This window comes from Papio anubis, chromosome 6 (assembly GCF_008728515.1).
Source record: "Papio anubis isolate 15944 chromosome 6, Panubis1.0, whole genome shotgun sequence".
NCBI classification, from domain to species: domain Eukaryota; kingdom Metazoa; phylum Chordata; class Mammalia; order Primates; family Cercopithecidae; genus Papio; species Papio anubis.
In genome coordinates, this window is record NC_044981.1 from 126,638,882 (window position 1) to 126,664,275 (window position 25,394).

The window sequence follows — 25,394 nt, forward strand, 5'->3', positions numbered from 1 at the left end:
TGGAAAGTTTTCATTAATGTGTTTTTTCTCTTTTGCATTCACCCCAGTGAATGCTGCAGTTGCAAATTTCTCAGCATGACTTGGTCAAAACCCACTCAACATTATGCCAAGAATCTGCCTTTAAAACTATGCTGTCAAAATTTGCAGGCCTGAGAGGCTTAATTTTTAAAGTATCTGGTCTTCAGTAACCAGATTTCTAATTATATTGAATTTCAGATTTTTTCAGAGCCCCCAACTCTGAGTATTTTTCTTAAGAGCAACCAAACTTTCTGAAATTTATTTTAACAATATTTATTTTTTTTACCAACTTGAAGCCAAAAGAGAAATTTTGTGGTTAATAAACCATAAGCCATAAACAATAACACTTCTGTAATAATAGTAGAATATTATTGATAACAGTCTTAGTAGCCATCACCTTTTATGTTTAGGACACTTTGGAACCAAAAGCTATCACTGATAAATAAAAAGCCCAAAGGGACTTAATGACTACATGTCAGGTAGTAATGGATGGCTTAAAATACAAATAAACCCTTGAGTGCTATTGGGATTTATGAGTCAATGTGGGAGGCATTGGGGAAATGTTGGGGGGCATTCTTGGCTGTCAAAATGATTGAAATGGCCAGAACAGAATTTAATGGGAAGGGAGCCAGGGATGTGGGATGTCGCAAAGTATGTGGGGCTCTTCTGCACAACAGAGGATTGTCTTGTATCACCTTCAACTTTTCAATAGTTGGTCAGGTATTCATATGGGTTAAAAGCCTATTTATAATGATCTGAACCCAGAACCTAACCCCACTTCTCTGTTTGACAGATAAGCTCAAAGTTTTGTTTTCTTTAAAATCATAATTTTTGTGGGTACATACTAGGTATGTATATTTTTTATGGGGATCACAAAGTATTCTTTTGTACAGTTTTTAAAAATTTTTTTATTTCCACACGTTATTGGGGAAGAGGTGGCATTTAGTTACATGAGTAATTTCTTTAGTGGTGATTTGTGAGATTTTGGTGCACCCATCTCCTGAGCAGTATACATTGAACTCAATTTGTAGTCTTTTATCCCTCAACCTCTTCCCACCCTTTCCCCGAGTCCTCAAAGTCCATTGTAGCATTTTTATGTCTTTGCATCCTCATAGCTTAGCTCTCACTTATGAGTGAGAACATACGATGTTTGGTTTTCCATTCCTGAGTTACTTCACTTAGAATAATTGCCTCCAATCCCAACCAGGTTTCTGCAAATGCCATTAATTCATTCCTTTTTATGGTTGAGTGGTATTCCATCATTTATATATATTACAGTTTCTTTATCCATTCATTGATTGATGGGTATTTGGGTTGGTTCCACATTTTTGCAGTTGCAAATTGTGCTGCTATAAACATGCATGTGCAAGTATCTTTTTCATATAATACCTTCTTCTCCTCTGGGTAGATACCCAGGAGTGGGACTGCTGGATCAAATGGTCGTTCTACTTTTAGTTCTTTAAGGAATCTCCACACTGTTTTCCATAGTGGTTGTTCTCTTGTACAGTTTTAATACAAGTATTCCCTTTTCAGAAGTGTAACTACTATGCAAACTAAGAAAAGAATGTTGTTTTGGGGGGGTTGTGGGTAAGAGGAGGGAGTGGTGGACACGATTTTCCCAGAAGTTGTTCCCCTTCTTAGGAAATTACCAGTGGCAGGACTGCTGATGATAGTTGACTGCATTTCCAACATGATACACCTGTATCGATTGCACTGGACTGTCACATTCACAGGCTCTGCATGTGGGTGCAATACAGACTATATCCTTAGGCCTTCTAGGGTGATTATGCCCAAGCATTTACTTATTTGTCATAAGTTGCTTTTCTTGTATTTCGTGTGTATTAAAAGCTAGGGCCTTATTATGATTTTTTTTTGAACTTATGAGAATAAGTAGGCTATAGATTTCAAGAGGGTAAAGGATCTATCAGGGTAGTAAAGATTATAAAATGTGTTATAAAAAGGAGGCATTGGGTCTGAGAGGGTTAGAAGTCTTTCTACTGGGTAAAAACGTCCCGGGAAGGGTGTTGTGTAATGGGTTCCTGTCTGAAGCCTGGGAAGAATGGAGTATTTGCTCTGAGTCTCACTGCTCCAAGTAGAAACCAAGGTCAGAGTTTCCTCAATTTCAGTCATCCTCTTGCCTTTAGTAGCGTTTTTACCATATCTGCCTATACCACTACTTACATAATATCTTTTTGAAAAATCATATAAATTCATTTTTACCTATATATACATATTATTTCTTTATTTTTTTTTAGGGACAGGATCTTTGCCCTGTCTCCCAGGTTGGAGTTGCACTGGAGCAATAGTATCATAGCTCGCTGTAGCCTTGACCTCCTGGGTTTAAGTGATCTTCCCACCTCAGCCTCCTGAGTAGCTGGAACTACATGTGTGCACCACAACGCCTAATTTTTTAATTTTTTTAAGAGATGGCTTTTCCCAGGCTGATCTCAAACTCCTGTCCTCAAGCAGTCCTCCTGCCTTGGCCTCCCATAGTGCTAATTCACAAGTGTGAGTGACCATGCCCAGGCCCTTAGTTACATATATCTTATATAAAATTAGTATCAATAAAAAACAGATTTGATGTGCTAAATACATTTTCTCTAGTACATGTTAAAATATACATGTAACGATTATAGTAAAAGATAAAAGGTTGTTTCTATAACAAAAATATCGCCTGTGTTCCCATACCACGCTTTGGGAAATGGTGCTATAAAGGATTAAAGATTTGGAAGATATGACTTAAGGATAAAGGATGATCTAGTCATACCCTATAATTTTCTTTGTTTAGAAGCGACAAATTCTCCTTTTACTAAAATAAATCCTCAATATTGTATTTTAAATATTTGTTTTATCACAAATTCAAATAATTTGAAATGTATGTAATGTCACACTCATTCCACATATTGATAATCTTCACGAATATGCTGTTTACTAAACTCTTTTTGGAAAAACTTCATATAATAGGGCAAACTCTCCAGCCACTGTTGTCAGCATGTTATATATAATTTACCTTTAGTAAAAATAAAATACGCCATCCATAGCAACAAGTCGTTTTGAATAAATGCCTTCAATATTTATTCATTCCACAAATATCTGTCAAGATCCTACTATGTGAAAAGCATTGTTCTGGGGAGTAGGATATAGCAATGAACACAATAAAGTCCTTTTCCTTGTGCAATTTATATTTTTATTCACATAATATGAAAATGGAGCTAATTTGATTTCCATTAGTCCTAAGAAGGAAACAGATGAGGGCATAGCATCACTCTCCATATGGACTAGATGACTGAAACTTGGCATCAGGGTATGTGGACACTTGATACTGTCATTTGACATTGAGTTTTATACAGCAAAGTGATTTTAATGTTCTTTCATTTGCATAGCTTTTCTAACGATATGCTATTTTGTTGATACTTTGCTTATATTTCTCAGTTCCATTTAGGATTGGGTTGCACGATTTTTTTAAAAAATATTTTTTATCTTTTAAAAATTTTTATTGCTGTCATTTTTTTCCCAGTGTATAAAATGGCACTCCACAATTTGGGCAGAATTTTAAAATTTTTTAATTCTTCCACCTAAGTTTTTATTTTTTATATATAATTTAAATTGCCCTGAGTTCACCTTTGAGTCACACTTTCTCATTTTTCATGCCATTAATATTACTGATAAATGGTTACCAGGGCCTCTTAATTAGTATTTAAAGGAGTATAAGTATTCATTTTCTTAATCTTCTCTATTTAAGACACTTAAAAACTCATAACAAAGGGTGATTTAAGGTGGTGAGAGCTGTTGAATAGAAAGTTCAAAAATAAGAGACTCAGTCTTGTCATAAGACTATGGTGACATGTCTTAATTTCTAGAGAGTGGGTGTTTCTTACGTATCCAGCTATTAATGTTAGATAAAATTCATCTATTGTATTACTCTGTTAGTCATTTCCAAACAGCTGAAATAAAAACCCACTGCTTTATTTTCAAAATCTCAGGTGGTACCACTGGCCTTAATTGGTTTAGCAAATGGAAATTGCAACAATAAGAAAGCTAAACTCTTCACAAAGATTGTTTTGAAGTTCCAATTAATAATTGCTGTTTCAAGTAATTCACTCTGAAACATTCTAAGATTCTGAGAAGTCATGAGTCACTGGGGAAGAGCTAAGTTATGCCCCAAATAGCTTTTGTGTTAGGAGTTTTTGATTATGCTATAATTCTTTCAAAACAGGTTATCCTTGTTTGGCAATTCCCAAAGAAGAAAACATTCGACCAACTAGAGCTTGCTTGTCTTTTAATATATTAGGCAGCACTTATCTTTGAAGACATTTCCTTCTGAGATGTTATAATCTATTTGCCTTTAAAATGATTTTCTATGTGAATATTGAGATAGTTTGGCAGTGGTATGAAGAACACTGCTGACATTTTGGAGACCTAATATTTCCTCTAAAAGAATAATTATTGCTATAATGGAGAGGGATAAATGTGATAGAGAAAATACTCTAAGAGAAGAGGTCTTTTACTTTATAGAGTCGGTATCTTCCAGCTCATCACAGCGTTGAACTCCTGGGCTCAAATGCTCCCACATCAGCCTCCTGAGTAGCTAGGACTATAGGCGTGCATCATCACACACCAAGCTAATTGTTTTATTTTTATTTTTTGTAGAGACAGGGTCTTGCTGTGTTGCCCAGGCTGGTTTTGAACTCCTGGCCTCAAGTGATTCTCTTGCCTCAGCCTCCCAAAGTGCTGGGATTATAGGCCTTAGCCACCGCACCTAACTGGAGAAGAGGCCTTTCAAAGGAAAGAACTTTGTTCACTTTTTCCACTGCAAGAGCTAAGCAATTAGAAGAGTGCCTGACACATAGTAGGTGCTCAATAAATATGTATTACGTGAATAAATGAATAAGAATAGCCCGGCAGTCTTAGTGTGTCTGGGGGCTTGCCTGAAGAGCATCCATCCTCAGGAGGGAGGGTGATGGGAGCTGCCTGCAGAGAGATACAGAGGACAATCTCTAGAGTCTTCCGTGAAACTCTGCAACCTGACTATGCCCCCATACAGCTACTGAACTTCTCTACTTTCTTAGTGCTTCTATGGCCCCTTGTGTCACTTGAGGATAATAATTTACAGAATTTACCACATTTTTGAGAGGAATAAATAATATTATACCTATAAAGTGCTTAGCACATAGAACACTTTCAATAGATATCAGCTAATTTTAGAGTTCCAATATATGATTATAGATTGTACACTGATACTGGATTGAAATCCTGGGCTTTCTATGCAACAATTTTGAAATATAATTGAATACTGAGATGAGTTTTTGGGTTTTTATAAAGCATATTGTAAAAGCACTCTTGATCTTAGGTATAGACGGTTGGGTTAAGGGATTGGAGAGAGAATGTGTTTTCATCGTACACCCAGGAAAAACTGGCCATTTCTTTGTAACTTAGTTTTAATATTAGGCAGGAGCAACCACTTGCTACATAAGATATGAGGGAAAGAAAATACATATTTCTTTACTCACAAGCCCTCAGTGAAATATCCATTTAAAAAAGATTAAATTATAAATTGGCATTCAAGACCATCACTGGTCTGTTTCTAACCGACTCTCAACATTTAGTAAGGGTTTCAGCCTAGTTTTACGTCAATGCTGATTACCTTCCCTCCAACTATGCAGTACCCTTCTTTTAGCACTACACATTTACCCTAGAATCTGAAGGTGCTTGCCCTTTGAATGTATCCAGCATTTTCCCAAGCCTGGTCTTTTTTTGAATGCACTTAAAAAAAAACTCTACTTACAAAAATCCAGTCATTGCCCAAATGCCAGTGCCAACCTTTCCACAAGGTCCTTCACTAGAATGTCCAGTGCTTTCTCCATTAGAACCTCCTTGCATTTGCCAGTGTAGCAGGTGTTTTAGTGAGTTCTGTATCAGCTCTTTCCCATAATGTTTTGTTCATCCTTTATTTCTTACAGCGTTTATGGCCTGGTACACAGTAGTTGCTCAATAAATGTGAATAGTGTACTCTAGTTTACCCTCTCTCCTTTTTTTGAAAAAGGGATGATCTAAGGTCTTCCAAGGAGGACTTTCTAAAAATAGATTTTTAACTTCTGGTCTTTACCAAGAATTTTCTCCAAAACAGAAAATAAAGCTAATGTGGTAGAGCACAACATGAAAGAATGGGAAAAGAAGACAGGAGATGGGGAATTCTTTTTCCTCACATATAAAGAACTGTCAAAAAATGGTAGGTAGGAGAGGGAAGGCGATACTGGGCTTCTACTTGCCTAATTTCTTGGCATCTCTTGGGAGAAAAGACTAGAATTATAGGATCCAGAATCACAGGAAAGCAAGGAGGGAACATTTCCCAACCCCTGCCTAAAAGTGAACTAGCTGCAGTCACAGCTGTCTTCAGGTGATGAATGACCAGTAGTGGATGGTCATGTGGATGGGGTGGCTGTGATAGGGCCCAGACACTGAGGGACAGGGAAAACTTGTTTCCACTGCTAGACCTTCCTTATAGATGATATTACCCACAGAGCACAAATGAGCTCAGGAAGGAGAGGGGAGGGAGTCAGACACAAGGTTATAATTTTTCTTGTTTTTCAGTTTGCATTGCTAAGGGAGATGTGGGCATGTAGGGGAGGGTGGGAATAGTGGTAGGCTTATCTATACCAGCCCAAACTGAGGAGGGGAAAGCTGAAAACAATGGTAAAGACTTAGATGACCGAGGCCGAGCTAGGCCACCACACTGCCGATGGAATTTCCCTGTGATGCTTTTGATGACGTTGACTGCTGGTGGCCAGGTGGAGCACAGAACTATCTCTCTGGGCCATACTGACATATAGTGCCACAAAAGCAAGACTACCAAGCTCTGGTGGCCCCTGGGGCTGCCCCTTCTCTACTCTTCTCTACCTGGCTTGCTACTTCATGGAGAAACACGAAATTGTTAGATGGGAAATTCCTTACTTTTCTGCTGTAAAACCTACCAAACTCCCTGCGTAGCATCCCTTCTTTCCTTCCTCCCACTTGCTGTTAGGAGAGCTGCCTCCTTTTCTCAGGCCTGTCATCTGCTGCCATATTCTCAGGACACTTTATTCTCAGTTATGATTTTTCTGGTCTATTTATTCCATGGTTCTTTCTCAGCTAGATCCTTCTCACCATGATTTCAGCTTGCTTCAATGTCTTGTGAAAAACAAAACAAAACAACCTTCCCTAGCTTCATTTTTCCAGCCATCAGACTCTCTACCACTTTATTTACAATCACATGTTGGAAAGCGATCCTGCAGGCATTGTAGGGGGAGCTCAATAAATACCTGTCAGAAGAAAGGTTAAACTAAAGAATGGAAAACTGAAAATGGTTAATAGGCCATTCTCTACTTCACTATAAGTCAAGTACTTTATATTGTTATGTGTCCTATGCCCTTCTTAAATGGGAATACTAATATCTGTAACAATAAAAGAATTGATACCGTGGCAGTATTACGCTAGCACTCTAAGCATGCTTACTCACTACTTCCCACAATAACCTGTGAGATGTGTGCACTTGTGAATCCATCTTTTTCTAGCCCGGAGGAATCAGAGGACCAAGGGTCAGTATATCAAAGTCCTGTAGCAACTGCTGCTGGAATCTAAACCCAGGCAGCCGGCTCTGGAGCCAACACCAACCACCTTCAAGGGGAATCCTGGTGTTTTATTTTCTCTCTTTGCAAGTGGTAAAAGTTATTTTATATCTTGAAGGTAAGGCTTATATAAGGAAGCCTTATATGGTTGAGCGGAAAGACAGAATGTAAGAGCCAAACCCTGGTTAACTCTTTCATAGCTTTGCAATGAATCACTTGGCCTGTTTTGTTTTTGTTTTTGTTTGCGTATAAAATGAAAAACTGGGTTCAATGATCTTTTGAGTGTCTTCATTTAAAAGCTTTGCGAAGTGTAAAGTGCTGTCTAAATGTGAATAAGAACTTTGATTTTGTGCTCTTTGGAATAAATTTCACTTTTAAATGACAAGTAAAGTAGCATACATAGCTTTTGAAAAACACCCAACTTCACAATTTCCAACCAATTTTCCAATTTAGGCCTGTTAAATAATGTTTTCTGGCCTATGGCAGCAATTTCACTTTCTGCATCTTGGTATTCCTTTGGAAGAAAAAATAAAGGTTCTTTTTCTGGCGGACATTGAAATTTTTAAAAATAAAATCTCATTTTTTTTCTGATTATAAAAGGAATACATGCTTCCAGTAGGAAAAAAATAGAAAAACAGAAGAACAATAATTATCTAGAAAGAGCCCTTCTTAGGATTTTGGCATATTTTAATAAACATAACTGAGATCTTCTTTTTGGATATAGACTTTTCTATTCTGCTTCTTTTTATCTAATATATTATAAACATTTTGAGAAATTGTTTCTTTCAGCAATTCATGGTTTGCACGACAGGAAATAACCAACTCCCCCTTGAGAAAAATTAAAGCTACCGGTGGCAGCTACAAATCTGACTTTAATTTGTCACAATAGCGATTCCATTTCCTTCTTCTTTGGGGGCAGCTTACAAGTATCCTCAGTTGTCACCACCACGCCCTTCTCTTTCTTATCAAAGAACACAAGGTCAGGTGATGAAATGCGCAATTTGTCATTTGGCATCTTCCACGAGAGTGGCAGGAATATTAGAAAATACAGAAAATAGAAATATTGCAAAATCTAATAATTGAGATGCTTAATGACATATTTTCTCATTCAGTTATAGAAATATTTGTTCAATGATACTGAAGTCATTTAATACCAAAAGGAAATGATCTAAATGTACTATAAAAAGAAAATTTTCATAATTTATAAAAAATATTTAAAAGGAAAAATTGTCATATATATGTTCCATGTAAAAGGAGTATACTGCATCATATATTGCCTTTGAACATTAAAATTCATATGTAAAAAGGATTATACTTTACTATGGTTAAAAGCTTGTGCTCTGCAATTATATATTTGGGGTTTAAATTCTGGCTTACAAGCTGGGTGACCTTGGTTGAGTTATTTCTCCTCTTTCAGCCTCAGTTTCCTCATCTGTAATAGTAGTGGTTACTTTATAGGGTGTTTGTGGGGATTAAATGAGTCTATCTGTGCAAAGCATAGATATAATTTGTATGCCATAATTGACATATATCGTGGTTCCCAAATACTCCTGGAAGGCCCAGAGCCAGCCTTGTTGCTTCAGGTTGCCTGAGGCTGTTTTGAAAATATCCTGGGCTCTACCTCCAGAAATTCAGGTTCAATGACTTTGCAGTTACAATGTGATGATGCTTTCTGGAAGATGTAGTGGGGAGTGCAGAGAGAATGATGAGTTCACTCCTTTGGGAGGATTGAAGAAGGCTTCACAAAGGACATAATAATGGGGCCACGGCTTGAAGGGTGAACAGATGCTTCCTAGGAGAAGAGGTGGCAGGAGAGGGATGTACTCAGCAGAGAGAGAAGGGACATCCAAAACTCAACTATATTTATTAGGGACCTATTAAAAGCAAGGCAGGCTTCTGAACACATTTATCTCATTTACTCCTCACCACAACCCAGTCAGGGTGGAATTAAAATCTCCTTGCATGTATGTGAACATTAAGTAGTTTGGGCATCTTTTTCAAGCTCACAGTGTAAGTAGGATTCAAACCCACATCTAACTTCAAAGCTCATGGTCTTTTCTGTGGGCTCCCTCTACTGATGATGACTTAGTGAACTTGGAGCTCTGGGTGGGGCAACCATGGTAGAAGAGGCAGAGAGGCAGCCGTGGTTTGGTTGTGAAGGGACTCATTTTTATTTTTAGTATTCACAGCAATTCTCCTGTGCTTCTGGGCTTCCAAGAGACCTACATCCTGGGGACCTTGCCTAAGAGGGGTGTACACCTGGCCTTATACACCCTGTGCCTGGGGTTAAGCACCTCTCAGACTAGAGCTGTTACGGTGGTCGTTGTTAGATGTAGTGGCATTGACCAACTTCTTCTTGGGACTTTCCTGCATAACTTCTGCCCTCCTTCCTCATGTTACTTAAAAGTAATAAACCATCCAGATGCCAGATGCCCCAAGGCAATTTGGTCTGCTAGTTAGAAAACAAGATCTTTTTGATCTTGTGTGTGAACCCTGAGATGTCAGTTTGGAAACATACAAAAGATATTAAGGATGGGGCCACGCTCTAGTTTTTCATACATACAGTAGAATGGGGACCACAGTGAACCCCTTAGATATTCTGAAACTTTGAAGGTGGGATGGCAATGAAAAAAATAGCCCTGCGTTTGGTTTATTAATGAGGTCACAAGAGATAGGCTCTGCCTGTTTCTGGGTAGGAGGTTGAATTTAATTTTATTGAACAAACAAGTCATTTTAGCTCAGTGACTCATAGGTAACTTCAGTCAAAAAAACTTAATTTACTTCTGCTTCCCTCTATATTTTAATGTCTCCAGATATCCAGAGAAGCCACTATGCTGAAAATACTTTGAGTGGGTTAGAGTTTCTCTCAAGGAAATGCTGTTGTAGAAAACGGCCATTTCTCTGTGCTGTGTTCAGGTGAGTTAGCAAACCCGCTGGGATCTGACACAAGTCACTTTTGTATTCAATAGAATCCATCATGAGGGAGTAAGGTGGTGCCTGAACGCTAATGTCTAAATAGTTTCTCACAGAGGAAAATTTAGAGTTTCTCACTAAAGGAAACTCATTTCTTTGTGGGCTTTCTCATGGACAGTCTTGTAATGCTTTACAAAATGAAGCTTATTATAAACTAAAAATACAGGGGTCCCTGAACAAAAGTAGTTGGTTGACTTCATGATGCCTGTTCTGGCCAGATGGCTCATGAATGATTATGATTCCCAAGTGGAATTTCCAAAATAGACCTCTCCTCTGCACTTCAGTCCATTATTTCTAGCTTTCTTCTGACATTTCCACTCGATTCTCCTGCAAACTCAACCTATCCCAGCGGAGCTTACCATCTTTCCCCTAACTCATCCTCTGACTTTTCTGACTGTTGATCTCATCTCCAATTTTTCAGATGGCCAGACCAACTCTGGCTCTCCCAATATTCAGTATCCTCAAGTTTTATGTCTTCTTTTATATGAAATCTGTGGATTTACACTTTCATCTCTACAGCCATCACAGTCTGCAGCCTGATTACATTTCTTTGGATTCATTAAGTCTGTGTCTCCTACATATGGATGTTAGTTAATTTTCTCAAACACTGTTTTATCCTGTTCATCTTTTTCTCAAAATTCTCTAGAGACCCTCTGCTTAATGAGACAAGTTTGAATTCTTTATCTTGGCATCCCAAGCCTTTCTCTTTAGTTAATGAACTTTATTTGCTACTTTTTGGATCTTCTTCCTACTTAATGACTTTATGTCCCCATATGTAGGTCAGTCTCCCTTATAGACAATTCCTTCATCAGTCAACACTCTGTCTTATCTTTCAGGGTTTAGCACAAGACCATAAATCCTTCTGCTCAGGGTACTTCGGTAATCTCTGCCTTCTCTTGTCTCTGATTATTGTTACTTATTTTAGAATTAGATCATTTACTCTGTTGTAGGGTACTTGGTGTAATGTTTATTTTTCTTGTCTATGTAATGAGACTGTTTGCTCTTTGAGGGTAGCAGAATATCTCATAGCTTCCTTTCTAGCCCTCAGAATTTTCTGCCCAGATATAGCATATAGCAGGTTTCTCCCCCTTCTCCCCAGTCCTTATTGACTTAAAAGGAATTGTTCAGATATTTTTGTTTGGAGTCTCTGGTAGATCCCAGTCCCACTGCTGTCTGAGACAGAAGGTAGCCATCATACAAAAGGCTATCTCAGTCCTGTGGTGGTTGGTGTGGCTCAGAGCACCTTGGTTTCATGGCCTTCTTGGCATAGAGTAGGCATTCTGTTTGTTGAATGAATAAATGAATGAAAACCCAGAGGAAGTACTGGACTCCCTAACTCAATTTTCTATTTTTCATCCCTCAGATAAAAAGTAATCCATTAAATGATGTCAGGCAGGTTAACAGGCAGTGGCTGTTTTCACTTTTAGATGTAGAAGGTGAAAATGGTTTCTTTTTGAATATGTTTTTTTCTCAGACGTATTTTGTATGATTTTTCCTGATTTCTCTGCTCAGATCCCACTAGAATACCTTGTCTTTCAATAATACTTTTATCTAGCTAAGCAAACTCGTTGACAATGTTCTCCCGGTTTCTTAAGTCTTAAAGCATATTTTATAATGGCACTAATAGTTGGCCTTAGCATACAACCCTCTTTTATTTCACTGTTGCTTCCATAATCTGCTTGTGTTTTAACTCCTCCCAGGAAGCCTTCCTTAATTTCCAAGACAGAGTTAATTATTCCCTTCTTGAACTCCTCTGAATCCCATAGATGCATCTATTTCTTATATTATGTATGCTGTTATACAGGCGTGTATTACTTGGTGTATCACACCACATCAAAATTTATTTGTAAATAAATCGTAGCTACAGTAGCTTATGCTACTGTAAATCCCTCCAGGGCAGCGGCCATGTCTCATTCATCTCTGTATCTCCAGCACTGGTACAATGCCTCCCATAGGAGGTGCTCCGTCAAGGGGTAGTCATAGGGAGAGCCGGGTCATCGCCAACTCTGTCTTCTGCAGGCTAGTGGCATTTCAGTGGCTAACCATCCTGCTGCCCTGGGACTTCCGCAGCTGAAGTGCTGAGAGCTTGCAGCCAGAAGCCCTGAGTGCACCATCATGGAGCAAGATCCAGCTGAGCCAGAAAGCACCATGGCCACAGCGAGTGCCTTGCCTTTCTTCTAGAGGAAGGTAAATATTGAACTTTGAAATTGTAGGGTGTTACCCTGGCAGTCACAAGTGTGAGGAGAAGTCTGAACAAGTCCCAGCGGACACCTCCCTTCTCCGCTTGGGGAACACAGGGCTGGGGGTGGGATAGCATCTTCTCAGCATGACTGAATTCAAATCATCCGATGACATTTTAGTTCGGATTCTTTGCATTTTGTGTAGTTCTTATAGGTGACAGAAAAAGGTATCTGTAAGGTTACTAAAAGGCTGTAACTGTCTGCCAAGAATTCTCTCATAGGAAATGGAGTCTGTAAAGAAACTGTCCCTCCATCTTTAAGATGGGGCTATCACTTAGGGCCAGATGGTTTCCAGCATACTGAGTGGCTTTTGGTCAACAGTCCTTCACGGAGAGTGTGTTTTATATGTCAAAGAAAGAATGGCTGCAGGGTATAATATGTTTTAGATGGCAGCTTTAAAAAATATTTGAGTCTCTGGGTCACTTCTTCATAAAAAGGATAAAAAATATATATGTTTGTATATATTGGTTCCATTTGGGAAATAATAAGTAAAGGAAAATATTTTTGTAGCTCTACTAAAATGACCTCATGCTTGTGCAGTTAAGATGACCCTGACAGGAGAGGCAAGTCTGAAGGAATAGAGCTTTAAAGATCAAGATTAGCAAATTAACAGGCAAGAAAAGACAAATAGCCAATTAACCTACTACTGCAAAGCCCAGGGGCTGGTCTGGAGCTCTGGGTTCTCTGTGGCAGCAGATATTTGGTGCCCGAAAACCTCAGGCTGAAGCTGTTTCTTTCCCTCAAGCTCCACAGTCCCTGAGCATGTTTTCTTTGTATGTCACTTCCTCTGCTGAGCCGGTGTGGAAATCACTTTGTGTTGCTCTGAGACGGTTGCCACGGGAACATCTCAACCTAGTCATTATCTACTCAGGCTGCTGATTATATTAAATCAGGAGACAGAGCTGTAGACGGGGCTGCTGGAGCCGCCTGCTCTGCAGAAGGTTGTAATTGCTCCTGCGACTCTCCCCTCTGGATCCGCAAGTCTCGGAACACTCTTCTCTACATTTTTTCCTCCTTTGTTTCCCCCCTACAAACAATATTAGCAAATGAAATAAATCTATAGGAAATCGACATTGGGAGAATACAGTCATTACTTTTCTGTCCCTCCAGTTCTCTGTGTTAGGACATCATCTGGAATAAAAACAATTGTCCTCCTTTTCTCTCTGTTCGGGCTCTCTATGTTTAGGTGTAAAGATAACAGTCTTTAAAGATCTATCTTTCCAATGTTCCACACAAACGGTGCTGAGGCCACAGTTTCCTGCTACTTATCCAGAAAAGCTTCAAGAAGTTCATAGAGATGACTCTCTTCTAAATTGTGTGTGTAAAATAGAAACAGGAAATGAAATTAGCTTTTAATGAGTCTTATGTATTTCTATTGATCTAGATGAATCTCTTATGAAAATGATTTTCTAATCTTTATGCCTGGAATGCATATGATATGATATTATTATTTTTAACTGACAAAATTGTACATATTTATGGTATACAACATATTTCAAGATATATGTGTGTGTGTATATATATACACACACATATATATATACACACACACATTGTGGAATAACTAAGTAAAGCTAAATAACTTATGCATTACTTCACATACTTATAACTTTTTGTGATGAGATCATTTGAAACCTACTCTGTTAGCAATTTTCAAGTATATGTTTGTTATTAACTATAGACACTATATTATACAATAGATTTTTTACACTTATTCCTGCATGTGATCTTTGAGAAACATCAAATTGAAATACTCTTTTGGGAGAAAACCTATACAAGCAGTTGGCCTTGTAATTTAGTGTCCAAATCAGGACACTCTGGGAATGAAAGATGGCACTATTAATAAATACTCCTGAACATGTGCAAACTAGGAATATGCCAGGCAAACCAAGAGTCACCTTACATGCAGACAATAGGTACATGAAATCAGTAGTACTGTGTTTCCCTCTGCCCCAAATATGTGCTTCCCCTCCCCGCAAAAATAACCTCTTCCAGAAGAATGTGCAATTAGAAATTATAATTTTAAATTGGAATTTAAAATCTGCATCAATAACAGAGGTTCCCTCTCTGTTTATTCTTCTGTTCATAAAAATTTAGTCAACATGAGTCCATTCTTGAAAGTAAAGTGATGGCACTGGAAATGTAACAGAAAAAAAAAGACATTAACAAAGGTAAACAGACTGGACTGAATGTGCTTGTGGCTTTGTCATAAAGCTCTCTTAAATCTGTTTAAAAAAATCTAGGGGTTGGCAACCTTGTTCTATAAAGGGCCATAGAGTGAGTATTCTGGGGTTTGTGGGGGGCAGTTTGTAGACCACACAGTTTCTATGCAACTACTTTGCCACTGTTTCAGTGGCAGTCATAGATGTCATATAAACAAATGGGCATGGCAATATCCCAGTAAAATTTTATTTACCAAAACAGGCAGGAGAAGGGGACAGATTTGGTGTGTGGGGAGTCATTTGTCCACTTCTGTTCTAGTAATTCATTTTTTATTTTTTGAGATGGAGTCTCACTCTGTCACCCAGGCTGGAGTGCAGTGGCACAATCTCGGCTCACTGCAAGCTCCGCCTCCTGGGTTCACGCCATTCTCCTGCCTCAGCCTCCCAAGTGGCTGGGACTACAGGTGCCCACCACAACGCCCGGCTAATTTTTTTGTATTTTTAGTAGAGACGATGTTTCACCATGTTAGCCAAGATGGTCTCGATCTCCCGACCTTGTGATCCACCCGCCTTGGCCTCCCAAAGTGCTGGGATTACAGGCGTGAGCCACCTAGTAATCCATTTTAATGCCTAGAAACTGTTCTGGTTGAAGACGAGTAATTTTAGATTTTAATTCTGATGTTCCCTGCCTTCCTGTGACAGACTGGGGCTGTGACTAATGGGACCAATGGGGAAATGCATGGGCCTCACTATTTAGTATACGTTTCTGCTCTTGCGTGCTCCAGTGATTCATGCATGTACTGAGGTGGGTGGGAGAGGGACACCCACCCGGCGACACTTTGGAAAGGGGATGGCAGTTGTGTGGGTTTCACTAACATTTTGGAAGGAAGGCTGCAGGGATGCAGAGCTGGGGAGTGACGGCTATGGTGATTTGGTTTTTCCTATAAATGGTTTAAAAAAAATCCTAGATTAGATTTTACTGTGGGAGAGAGAACAAAACTGCAAGCACCCGAGGGAAATGAAGTTTGGGGTCTGTGCCCACACTGGGAAAAACTTGACTCAAAATTAAGGTAAGTGATCTAAAGAATCACTTTAAACTAGCTCAGCTCTTACAGTGTAGAATAAGAATGAACTGGTAAAGAGAAAAGCTCTAGGAGAAAATCCCCAGATGTCCTAAGATGTTTCCTTTTAGGCATAAAGCACGCCCTAACAACTCAGGCAAACCACAAGGACATGAGTGATATTAAAGAGAATTAAGTAGACAGTGTATGAAGTGGTAGGAGATATGACATATATACCTTATGTGACTGTGACTAACACAGATGTTCATACATCTCTGCTCCATGGTGACAAGCTGCTGTAATTGCAAACTAAGTTAGGAACCGTGGAGGGTGACCACAGTAATGTTATCTGTTCTAGTTTCAACTCATCAATGGGGTCTATGGTGCATTATACCAAGAGGTAAATCGTATCACAAATAAAGGAATATCTTAGAGGTCTTCATTCCTACCTGTGTTGTTCAGTTAAACACAGGGGATGATTTATATTCACAGTTATTTAATATAATGTTTTTGAGGAGACCCTTTAATAATTGGTAAGTTAACTATAGTCAGTAAGTGATCAATAGCAATTGATTGTCTTTAGGATCTTATAGTCTATTTGGGGTGTGTTTGATACATTAAAAAAACTGGAGACCTCATATAAAGGAAAATATGCTAAAGAAAAATTAATATTGCCTCTGCAGTATGTTATAGAGTAAGAGACATGGGTGAAAGAGTTATCCGGAATGGAATGCTGAGGAGACCCTAAAGGGAATTTCAGGGTGGATGGCCAGCACTGTCACTCGACGAGTGGAGGACAGTGAGCACCAGGTGGGGTGAAATGGGGGTGGAGGGGCAGGCAGCATCCAGGGCTAGGGAAACGAGGCTGGGGTTGAGCCCAGGTACTCAGAAGTCCTGGAGGATCTCAGCAGAGGGGAGACAGGATAGCAGCTGCTGGCAGATGATCTCTTACATGGTGAACAATATGACACTGAAATATTGTCTGCAATGAGTTTCTCTTTAAATGTCATTTATATTTGCCGTTGTTTTCAGATTACAAAAGTAAAAGAGGCAAATTGTAAAAAAAATACAAAACAAAAACAAACAAAAAAAGTGTTCCACTGTCCCGCCTGCAAAGATAACCACCATTAGCAGTAAAGTTGCTTATTAACACTGGGATTAAGGTTTTAAAATAATGGAACTTTGGAATTATAAACAGAAATATCCCCTTATTTTCCTAATTCCTTTGTGGTTCATATCAGAAAACATGAACTAACACTCATCTACTATTGAGAAGAGGCTTTTTGGTTGTTTTCTCTCTCCGACTTTCAAAATGGGATGCTGTTGGAGAGTTCTGGTCTATATGAAACCGTGAAGTGGAACCCTTTGCTCATCCTTGTCCTGCTTAGAGAAACCACATGCCTAGGACCTGGAAATCCATTCAGTCTAGAGACTGTCAAAGGTGTAACTTCCACGGGTAGCTGGAACAGCCCAATCAGGGTATAAGGAAAGGTCAGAGAGACCATTAGAGCTCCCACAGGCTGTATCCCATATTATTGCATTGGTCTAACGGCTCAATTCGGTCTTCCAAAAAGCATTTTTGAGGGTCTGGGTAGGGAAGGTTATCTCTAGTGCGGAAAGAATTACTCCAAGTCTCTGTGTCCCTGAAAGTGCAAAAAAAAAAAAAAAAAAAAAACCAGACATTGCACATTGATAGGGGAGATTAACAAGCCAGGAGAAATACAAACATGCCACCTACTATTGGCCTCTCAAGGATTGAAGGATTAGAAATAACAAGTTCTAATTTCTCCTAGTAATTTCCAGGGGTTGAAGTAAATCAAATTACCTCTTTAGCTGAGCTTAGTTATGTCAAAGGAAAGTAATATTCTTTGGGTATAATCTAGTACTTTGAAATTTATAGATGGGAAGTGATATGAGAACCAAACACTGAAAACCTTGGAGCAAATTGTGAAATTTATCCACTTGCTCTTCCACCTCCCCCACAAGTCTACAGTGAAGGATGATTACGATCGTTATAAGATATGAAATCTGGAGGGATGACCGGTCACTGGTTTGGGTTTGCAAAGGAACCTAAGCTTAAGAAAATTATGGACCAAAGGTTGAGCAAAACTCCTGATGAGGAGTAGTTTAGGGAGGGAAAGGTAGAAGTCAATGAACTTGTAAGTTTCAAGGGAGAAAGCAGCAATGCTTTGGATTTTGCCATGGTGAGTTTTACCAGGAAGGCAAGAATAGACCTTGAGGATTTATATTAGACAAAGAAGTGAGAATTCTATAATGTGTGGGTTACTAAGGGCAACTGTAGAAGAGGATTCCCTGTGGGGGTTTCAAAAATAAAATGGAATCTCACCTAGTCTAGCTCTGGCTGAAGGTAGAGAGAATGTGCTGGAAAATGAAAATAGTAGCTTTCCTGTATAGGGCATCACAGTTTTTGAGACTTACACTTTTTATAAAAAAAAATTTTTATTCTTTTTGAGACAGGCTGGAGGGCAGTGGTGAGATCTTGGCTCACTGAAGCCTCAACTTCCTGGGATCAAGCTATTCTCTCATCTCAGCCCCCAAGTAAGTAACTGGGACTACAGGCTGCGCGACCATGGCCAGCTAATTTTTTGATTTTTTGTAGAAATAAAGTCTCACTATGTTGCCCAACTCCTGGGCTGAAGCAATCCTCCCACCTTGGCCTCCCAAAGTGCTGGGATTACAGGCGTGAGCCACCACGCCCAGCCAGAGGTTTATACTTTTAAAGCTGACCTGATCTCATTTGACCCTCACTGAAGCTCTGAGAGGTAGGGCAGGGCCAGAATTACTTCACTTGTGAGGAAATTCAAAGACAAAGGGTTAAGTTCTAGTTGGCAGAAGAGAGATTCAGGAAGGAAGGCAGACCCCGGAACGTTTTGAAGTTCAGAGGGAAATGAGGATTTTTTTTTTTTTTTCTTTTTGAAGAAAACGTTTGTTCCTTTCCAGGTACACTTGATTACTCACTGTTAAGTAGGCGGAAGTCAATGAATGGGTAGGAACCACGGCGTTCAGCAGGAACCCCCGTCTGACCCCTTAGTCGTATATCTCCTAGAAAACAGAAAATCCAAACAAAGGCTTGAAAACATTGCCACGTGCATTCACTTTTCCCCTGTAAATCCTGTGTAAATCCTCAATGAAACCAACCCCAGATGTCAGGAGAAAAATGGTTCCCTTTTACCATACGGAAGCGAGTGCTGTGTGGAAAGGGATATTTAATGCTGAGTGTAATGAGCTTGGCAATACACCAACAAGGAACATGGGTCTCTTGTATGTGCTCAGAAGACGGGTCTGTGAAAATCACAGCAACTTACAAAGTTCCATAAAAAGACAAAAGTATTTTTATGCTTCCCAGGGCCACAGAGACAAAGCATCTGAATCCAGAAGGATAAATGAGTGTTGCATTGTAGCTTTCATTCTTAGAAGTGTTAATCACCCAGACTATAATTTTTCTTGGTTCCAGCACAATTGTTTTCTGACTAGCATCCACCTTCCTTTTTTCCATACTGTATCATTAATGTGCTTTAGAATCGCCTCACAGGCTAGCCTTGCTCCAGGCACTTGGCCACTCTTGCACACAGGACAGTCTGTAGAGTTTCTAGTACTTATTTATTTGGTTTCCATATATATATATATGTGTGTGTGTGTGTGTGTGTGTGTGTATATATATTTTTTTTGTTTTGTTTTGTTTTGTTTTTTTTGCGATGGAGTCTCACTTTGTTGCCAGGCTGGAGTGCAGTGATCTTAGCTCACTGCAACCTCTGACTCCTGAGTTCAAGCGAATCTCCTGCCTCAGCCTCCCGAATAGCTGGGATTACAGGCACACACCACCACGCCTGGCTAATTTTTGTATTTTTAGTAAAGAAGGGGTTTCACCATGTTGGCTAGGATGGTCTTGATCTTTTGACTTCATGATTCACCCGCCTCAGCCTCCCAAAGTGCTGGGATTACAGGCGTGAGCCACCGTACCTGGCTGGTTTCCTTTCATATTTAATATCTGTGTTCGTTTTCCTTTTTGGTATGGGTCCTGTCTTTCTCATCAGAGGAGGTAACGGAGTAGAGTGGAAAGAGCATGGACTTTAGAACAAGGTAGGCTTTGGAGAAACCTTGCTGAGACACTTGCTACCTGTGTGATCTTGGCAGATTTATTTCTCTGAGCCTCAGATGCCTCATTTATAAAATGAAGTTAAGACCCACTTCGAAGTGTCCTTGTCAGAGAACCTAAAATAATACTCACTGACTGGCAATAAATGCTGGTTTGCTTCCTTCTAAACTCCTGCAAAGCAGGGATCATGCATATCATTTTATTTACATTTCTCCATAGCACTTTGAATGCTGTCTGGTACTTAGTGGATTCTAAGTGAATGTTCTCTGTTGACAAGAGTAGAAATAAAGGCCAAATTCACCAGTTATTATATATACTATGGAATCAGAGGAGAGGTAGAAATACGTGAGATATAATATATCTCTGGAGGAACTGAATCAGGGAAGGTTTCAATTCCAGTAGTAATGGGTACCCTCCCATAAATCACCTTTTCCCCAAACTAAGGTGGCACTGGGGCCCCGGCCTAGGAGCTGAAAGGAAGAACAGTCCTCTCTCCTTCCTTTCCTAATTCCTGGAGGAACTCAGGACCTGGGTGAGATCCCCATCAGCTGCAACTCATGCAACTGATATGCTTAAAATGACCCTCACAGATGGGCCTTGAGTGTACTGTACTTGGGGTTGTAAAGTGCAAGCCATGAGCTCTTGAGCTATTCTCTGCTTTGAATTTTATTCTGGTGCCTTCTTTAATGCTTTGTATAATCTGATATTACATTGCCATATTGATATGAAAGAATATTGTAATTTATGGATAAATGTTATAAACCAAAGTGAGAGGAAGAGGAAACAGATGGAAAAGTACTTTTATAGGTGTGAATATAAACTTACATCAATGAGGGTAATGCTGTTAGCTTTAAAAAAATGTACTTATTTATTTTGATATGGGGTGGCTGGTCAATAAAGGAAAGCTACCAAGGAAAGTTGAAGTGTTTTTCTCTCCTCAGCAGTTGTCTTGAACATCATATGTTTACAAAGCACTTTCACAACATGACAATGTATTTATTTTCTTGTTTTTTTTTTTTTTTCTCATTGGGTCTTCATAATAACCCAGTGAGGAGAGACACCTTTATTCTGTTTACTTTATAAGTAAGAAAATAGAGGCTCAGAGAAGAATGGTTATAAAGGACTACTATTTGCTCTGTAGTCCCAGGTAAAGGCACAAGCCCCTTAAAGTCCTGATATAGTAAATATTTATGGACTTTAACTGAGCTGCCTAAGTTGATGGTGGTTTCAGCTTATAGTCAGTGGGGCTAGCACTTAAATCTAGGCTGTTAGACTTCATAGGCAGAGCTCTCTCCACAATACCACTGGTTTCTAACCTTATGGTTAGAAACACACACCTTACGGAGTGTGTAGACCAGGTTTTTAAAATGAAAAAAGAAATGAAATTCTTAGATCCTCACATAAAAGAAGTTGTAGTTTTAATATCAATTGAGAAAATACAGCATGTTAAAAGGATATAACAGACGCACTGACTTTAAACACATTTGTGTTGTATAATGGTATATAGTAAAAATGATGCATGGAGGAGACCGTATAGATTTTTGTCTACCAAGCAGACTGGGCTTGTGGATTTGTTGACCTGTTGCTGTAATCTCATGGGCTCCTTCCAGCACTTTCAGTCTCACCTTTTGGAAATCACTTCTCCATTAGTATTTTCTTCTCAGTATTACCAAAGAGTTCCTCTTGACTTTGTAGCTATGAGGTTACCATTTCCCCAGAAAGTGTCTATGTAATATTGATGGAGGTTTTAATGCCTGTGACAGGATTTCTTCCTGGTCTCCACCTGAGAGTCTAGGGCAGAGGAGGCCCATTAGCATGTAAGGTTTTAGATTTAGGGAAACTGAGGAAGAGTACCCTGTGGCCGAATGGATGAAGGGAGGGCAATACACTGGGAACTTGGGGGCTCCTGTACTGAGAAGACCAACGTTTTGCCATCTTGGGTAACCCTGGATGAATCAGTAATCACTTTGAAGTCCAGTTGTCTAATATTTAAATTGCATAAATCATAGCAATTTTGTCTACATCACAGAGTTGTTGTAAGGAAATTATAAGGTATGTGAAAATAATATGGTAGATAACATTCATTGAATACTTACACAGTGCTGAGCATTTTACACATATTATTTCACATCATCAACCCAGCAACCCAAAGTAGTTATTATTATTATTATTTGACTATTTTGCAGATGAGGAAACAAAGCCAATGGAAATTTGATAATTTGTTCAGACTCATAGAGCTAGAAAGTGCAGAGCTTATGCTTAAACTCAGAACTGACTTGAAACCTCATGTTCTTAACCACTCTCCTATATTATTAAGACGAAAAATTGTTTAAACAGGTCAGCATTAACTTTTTCTTACATAATGTATGCTTTGATTGCTGTTTGCCAATAAACCAAATATACAGTCATCATGATTTGTGGAAAAAGAATACCAGGAGAATCCCACTCCCTTGATGAGTTCACAGTTGAATCAAAAGCAGTTCAGTGGAAATGGACTGTACAAGCAAGACAAGCAAATCCTGTCCTGGATCAACAAGGAATCTATTACTTTCAAGTAAGAAAACAATTACTAAAAGTATTCTTCAGCCGAACTGAAATTAGCTGACAACAAATTTTCATACTGCATCCTACTTTGGGAAGAAGAGATAAGTAGCAATGGAGCCAGGTGAGGGCAAAGATACCTAAACAAGCAAACAAACCCAAACAAGTCAGCACTAACAACAAATAAGGAAACCATACCTGGAAGATTCCATTTCAGTGCCGACACTGTCCATAACTACATTGCACTTTGAGAAGCTGATTCCTCAGAAACCTGACCATGCCCCTTTGGTGTAGTAAATAATCATTTGCAAAAGGATGAAATCATGTTAAAAATACCAATAAGGCAGGAGGCAGGACAGTTGTTAAGTATGCTAACAATGCATCTGAGAAATTTCACAACATGAAAACAGTTCAATACAAACACACCAGATATTCCCAATCTTAAGCATTCCATTTAATGGAAGCACTCATGTAGTAGGATTTATGTGTTAATGGTATATTTCTAATATAGAAAGTTTTCTTTCCTTCTCCCTGCTTTAAGGAGCCTGTTCTGATATTAAATTGCTTTAATACACCGGTGGGAAGACAGAATTAATTCAGTAACAACAGTCCTCAGAGGAGCAGAGGCTACTGGGCTGTTGTCCGAGGGAAAGAACAAGCGGTGTCCTGCCTAGCTGCTTTTCCTGGCCCAGGGTCTCAGGCAATCATCTATTTACCTAAGGCCTTATATCCAAGCTAAACAATTATTTTGACTATTCATTAAGTCCTTGTTTAACTTAAGCAACTTGCTTTTTTTCTTCTGGCAAATGAAAGGTGCTGGGGAAGCTGGTAGGAAGCGTTGACAGCCCAGAGTCATGTCCCCAGTCTGTTCTTATTGTGTTCCAAAAGGAAACAAACAGCAGGGGCATTCTGATTTTGAAAGGGCTGCTGCTTTTTTTGCCCCTTCAGGCTGACAACATCACATGTCATCCCCTGTACTGAAGGCTGCAAACAGGCCCAGAGCTGAGCCGAATTGCCCCAGGAGCCACGACCTGACCTGACTACAGCCCCTCACCCTCCCTGAGGACATGGCTCCGGAATAGACCTATTGCTTACTTGGCCTCTCGTGCTGCCTCTGGTTAATAAAAGCTTGTGCTAGGAAGCAGACGTCTATGTGGCCTCTTATGTAACTGGCAAAGAGGGTGGAGACTCTGACAGCGATGACAACTTACAGTGGCTGAAACACAGGCCATGTGACAAGAACCAGACTCTGGCCCCTGTCGTGGTATGTCAAGGTCATTTCAGGGTGAGGAAAAGGTGTCAGAGAGGGACAGAGCAGTAGCTACTGGGCTCCCATGGCATCTGAGATGAATGAAGAAGATAGTGACATTCTTGGTATAAACAGGTTGCACGGAATATGAGATAGAGATTCATAGCAGGGGCGTCACTAGGAACCAGGAAGATGAGATAGTGCTGGTATCAGAAAGATGAAGCCGCAAAGCAGCCCAAATATGGTGGGGAAGAAGCAGCTCTCATGAAAGGTATTCCTTTGAGCTTGCTGAGCACATTACTAATTCATGTCACTGCCACCACTTGCAAAATAAAGACAGAGAAAACCCAGATCCCATATCTCAGACAAGAACTTTCACCATACTGCACATCTCAGCTGGAAGCGTTGTTTATTTCAGCTGACTACTCTCCAAATTAACTAAGTGAACGATTTCTCCTAAGATGTTTATCTGGCCTAAAAGAGAGGAGGAAGGTTGTGCAATTTAATCACTCCATAGATTTGTGGGGTAGCACAAGCAGCCAGTTCAGATAACTCAGGCAGAGATTATTGTTCCGAGTACCGTGATGTTACAGGAGGGACCCAAGATGGCTGATTAGACCCAAATTTCCCCGGTGGAGGTTCAACCTTCCACTTTCTTGAGTGAGGCTGGGCCTGTCTGGTCACCAAGCACTATGTGCTGAACTGGCCAAGTAGGAGGCTTCCTGTCCATTGGTCTGTTTCACTAGCTGTGTATTCCTGGGCTGTCAGTGAGAGAGCTTCGTATGTAGGAAAGAGGCAAACCAGGAGTTAGTCGTCCAGAAACCATATTTTTGGCAAAAGGAATGAAATACAATTTTCTTTGCATGTGAAAAAAGTTCTTTCTTTCTTTTCTTCTTAAAAATCTTGATTTGTATATCAAAATCAGAGAAAAGGGAAATTTCACCAAGTTCGAGTTGCCAAACAATACTGCACCACCTTGCATCTTTAGCTTAGAATGGCTTTTTGACAAATGTGCATTTTGGAACTTGAATGCTGCAAAAGTGAATATGTAAATAGTAGTGTGTTTATTTTCTAAAGACAGTAAGGCAGATTTTAGACTAGTGTTAACAAGAGCAATCCTCATTTTTGAGCTGATAGTTTTTCAGACAGAAAATGAGAAAAAAGTAAGCTTCAATCACCAGGAACACAGGAGTCTCATAAAAAAAGATATTGAACAAGAAGCAGCGGGAATGCCTAAGGAGAATTTCAAGAAGCTGTAAAAGAACTTAAAAGAACACAAAGACATATCTTCTTACAAAGGTTGGGTAGAAGGAGAACAACTTGAGGAGTCACCTTGGGGACTATGCAGTCTGGGTCTGCCTTCAGTAATGAAACACGGATGGGTCTAAGATTATGCATCATTCATGTATTTCTAGGATAATACTTTTAA

General features: G+C 39.4%; 1 protein-coding gene across 3 annotated transcripts in view; it reads right to left on the reverse strand.

Annotated features, from left to right (window-relative positions):
* The window catches only part of PDE7B (phosphodiesterase 7B), a 334,895-nt gene that overhangs the window by 64,020 nt on the left and 245,481 nt on the right, over positions 1-25,394 (reverse strand). For all 3 annotated transcript variants that reach the window (XM_003898137.5, XM_031667405.1, XM_003898136.5), the window contains one exon: positions 19,038-19,121. In XM_003898137.5, coding sequence (XP_003898186.1) covers positions 19,038-19,121 — 84 coding nt within the window. The remainder of the gene's footprint in view (positions 1-19,037; positions 19,122-25,394) is intronic.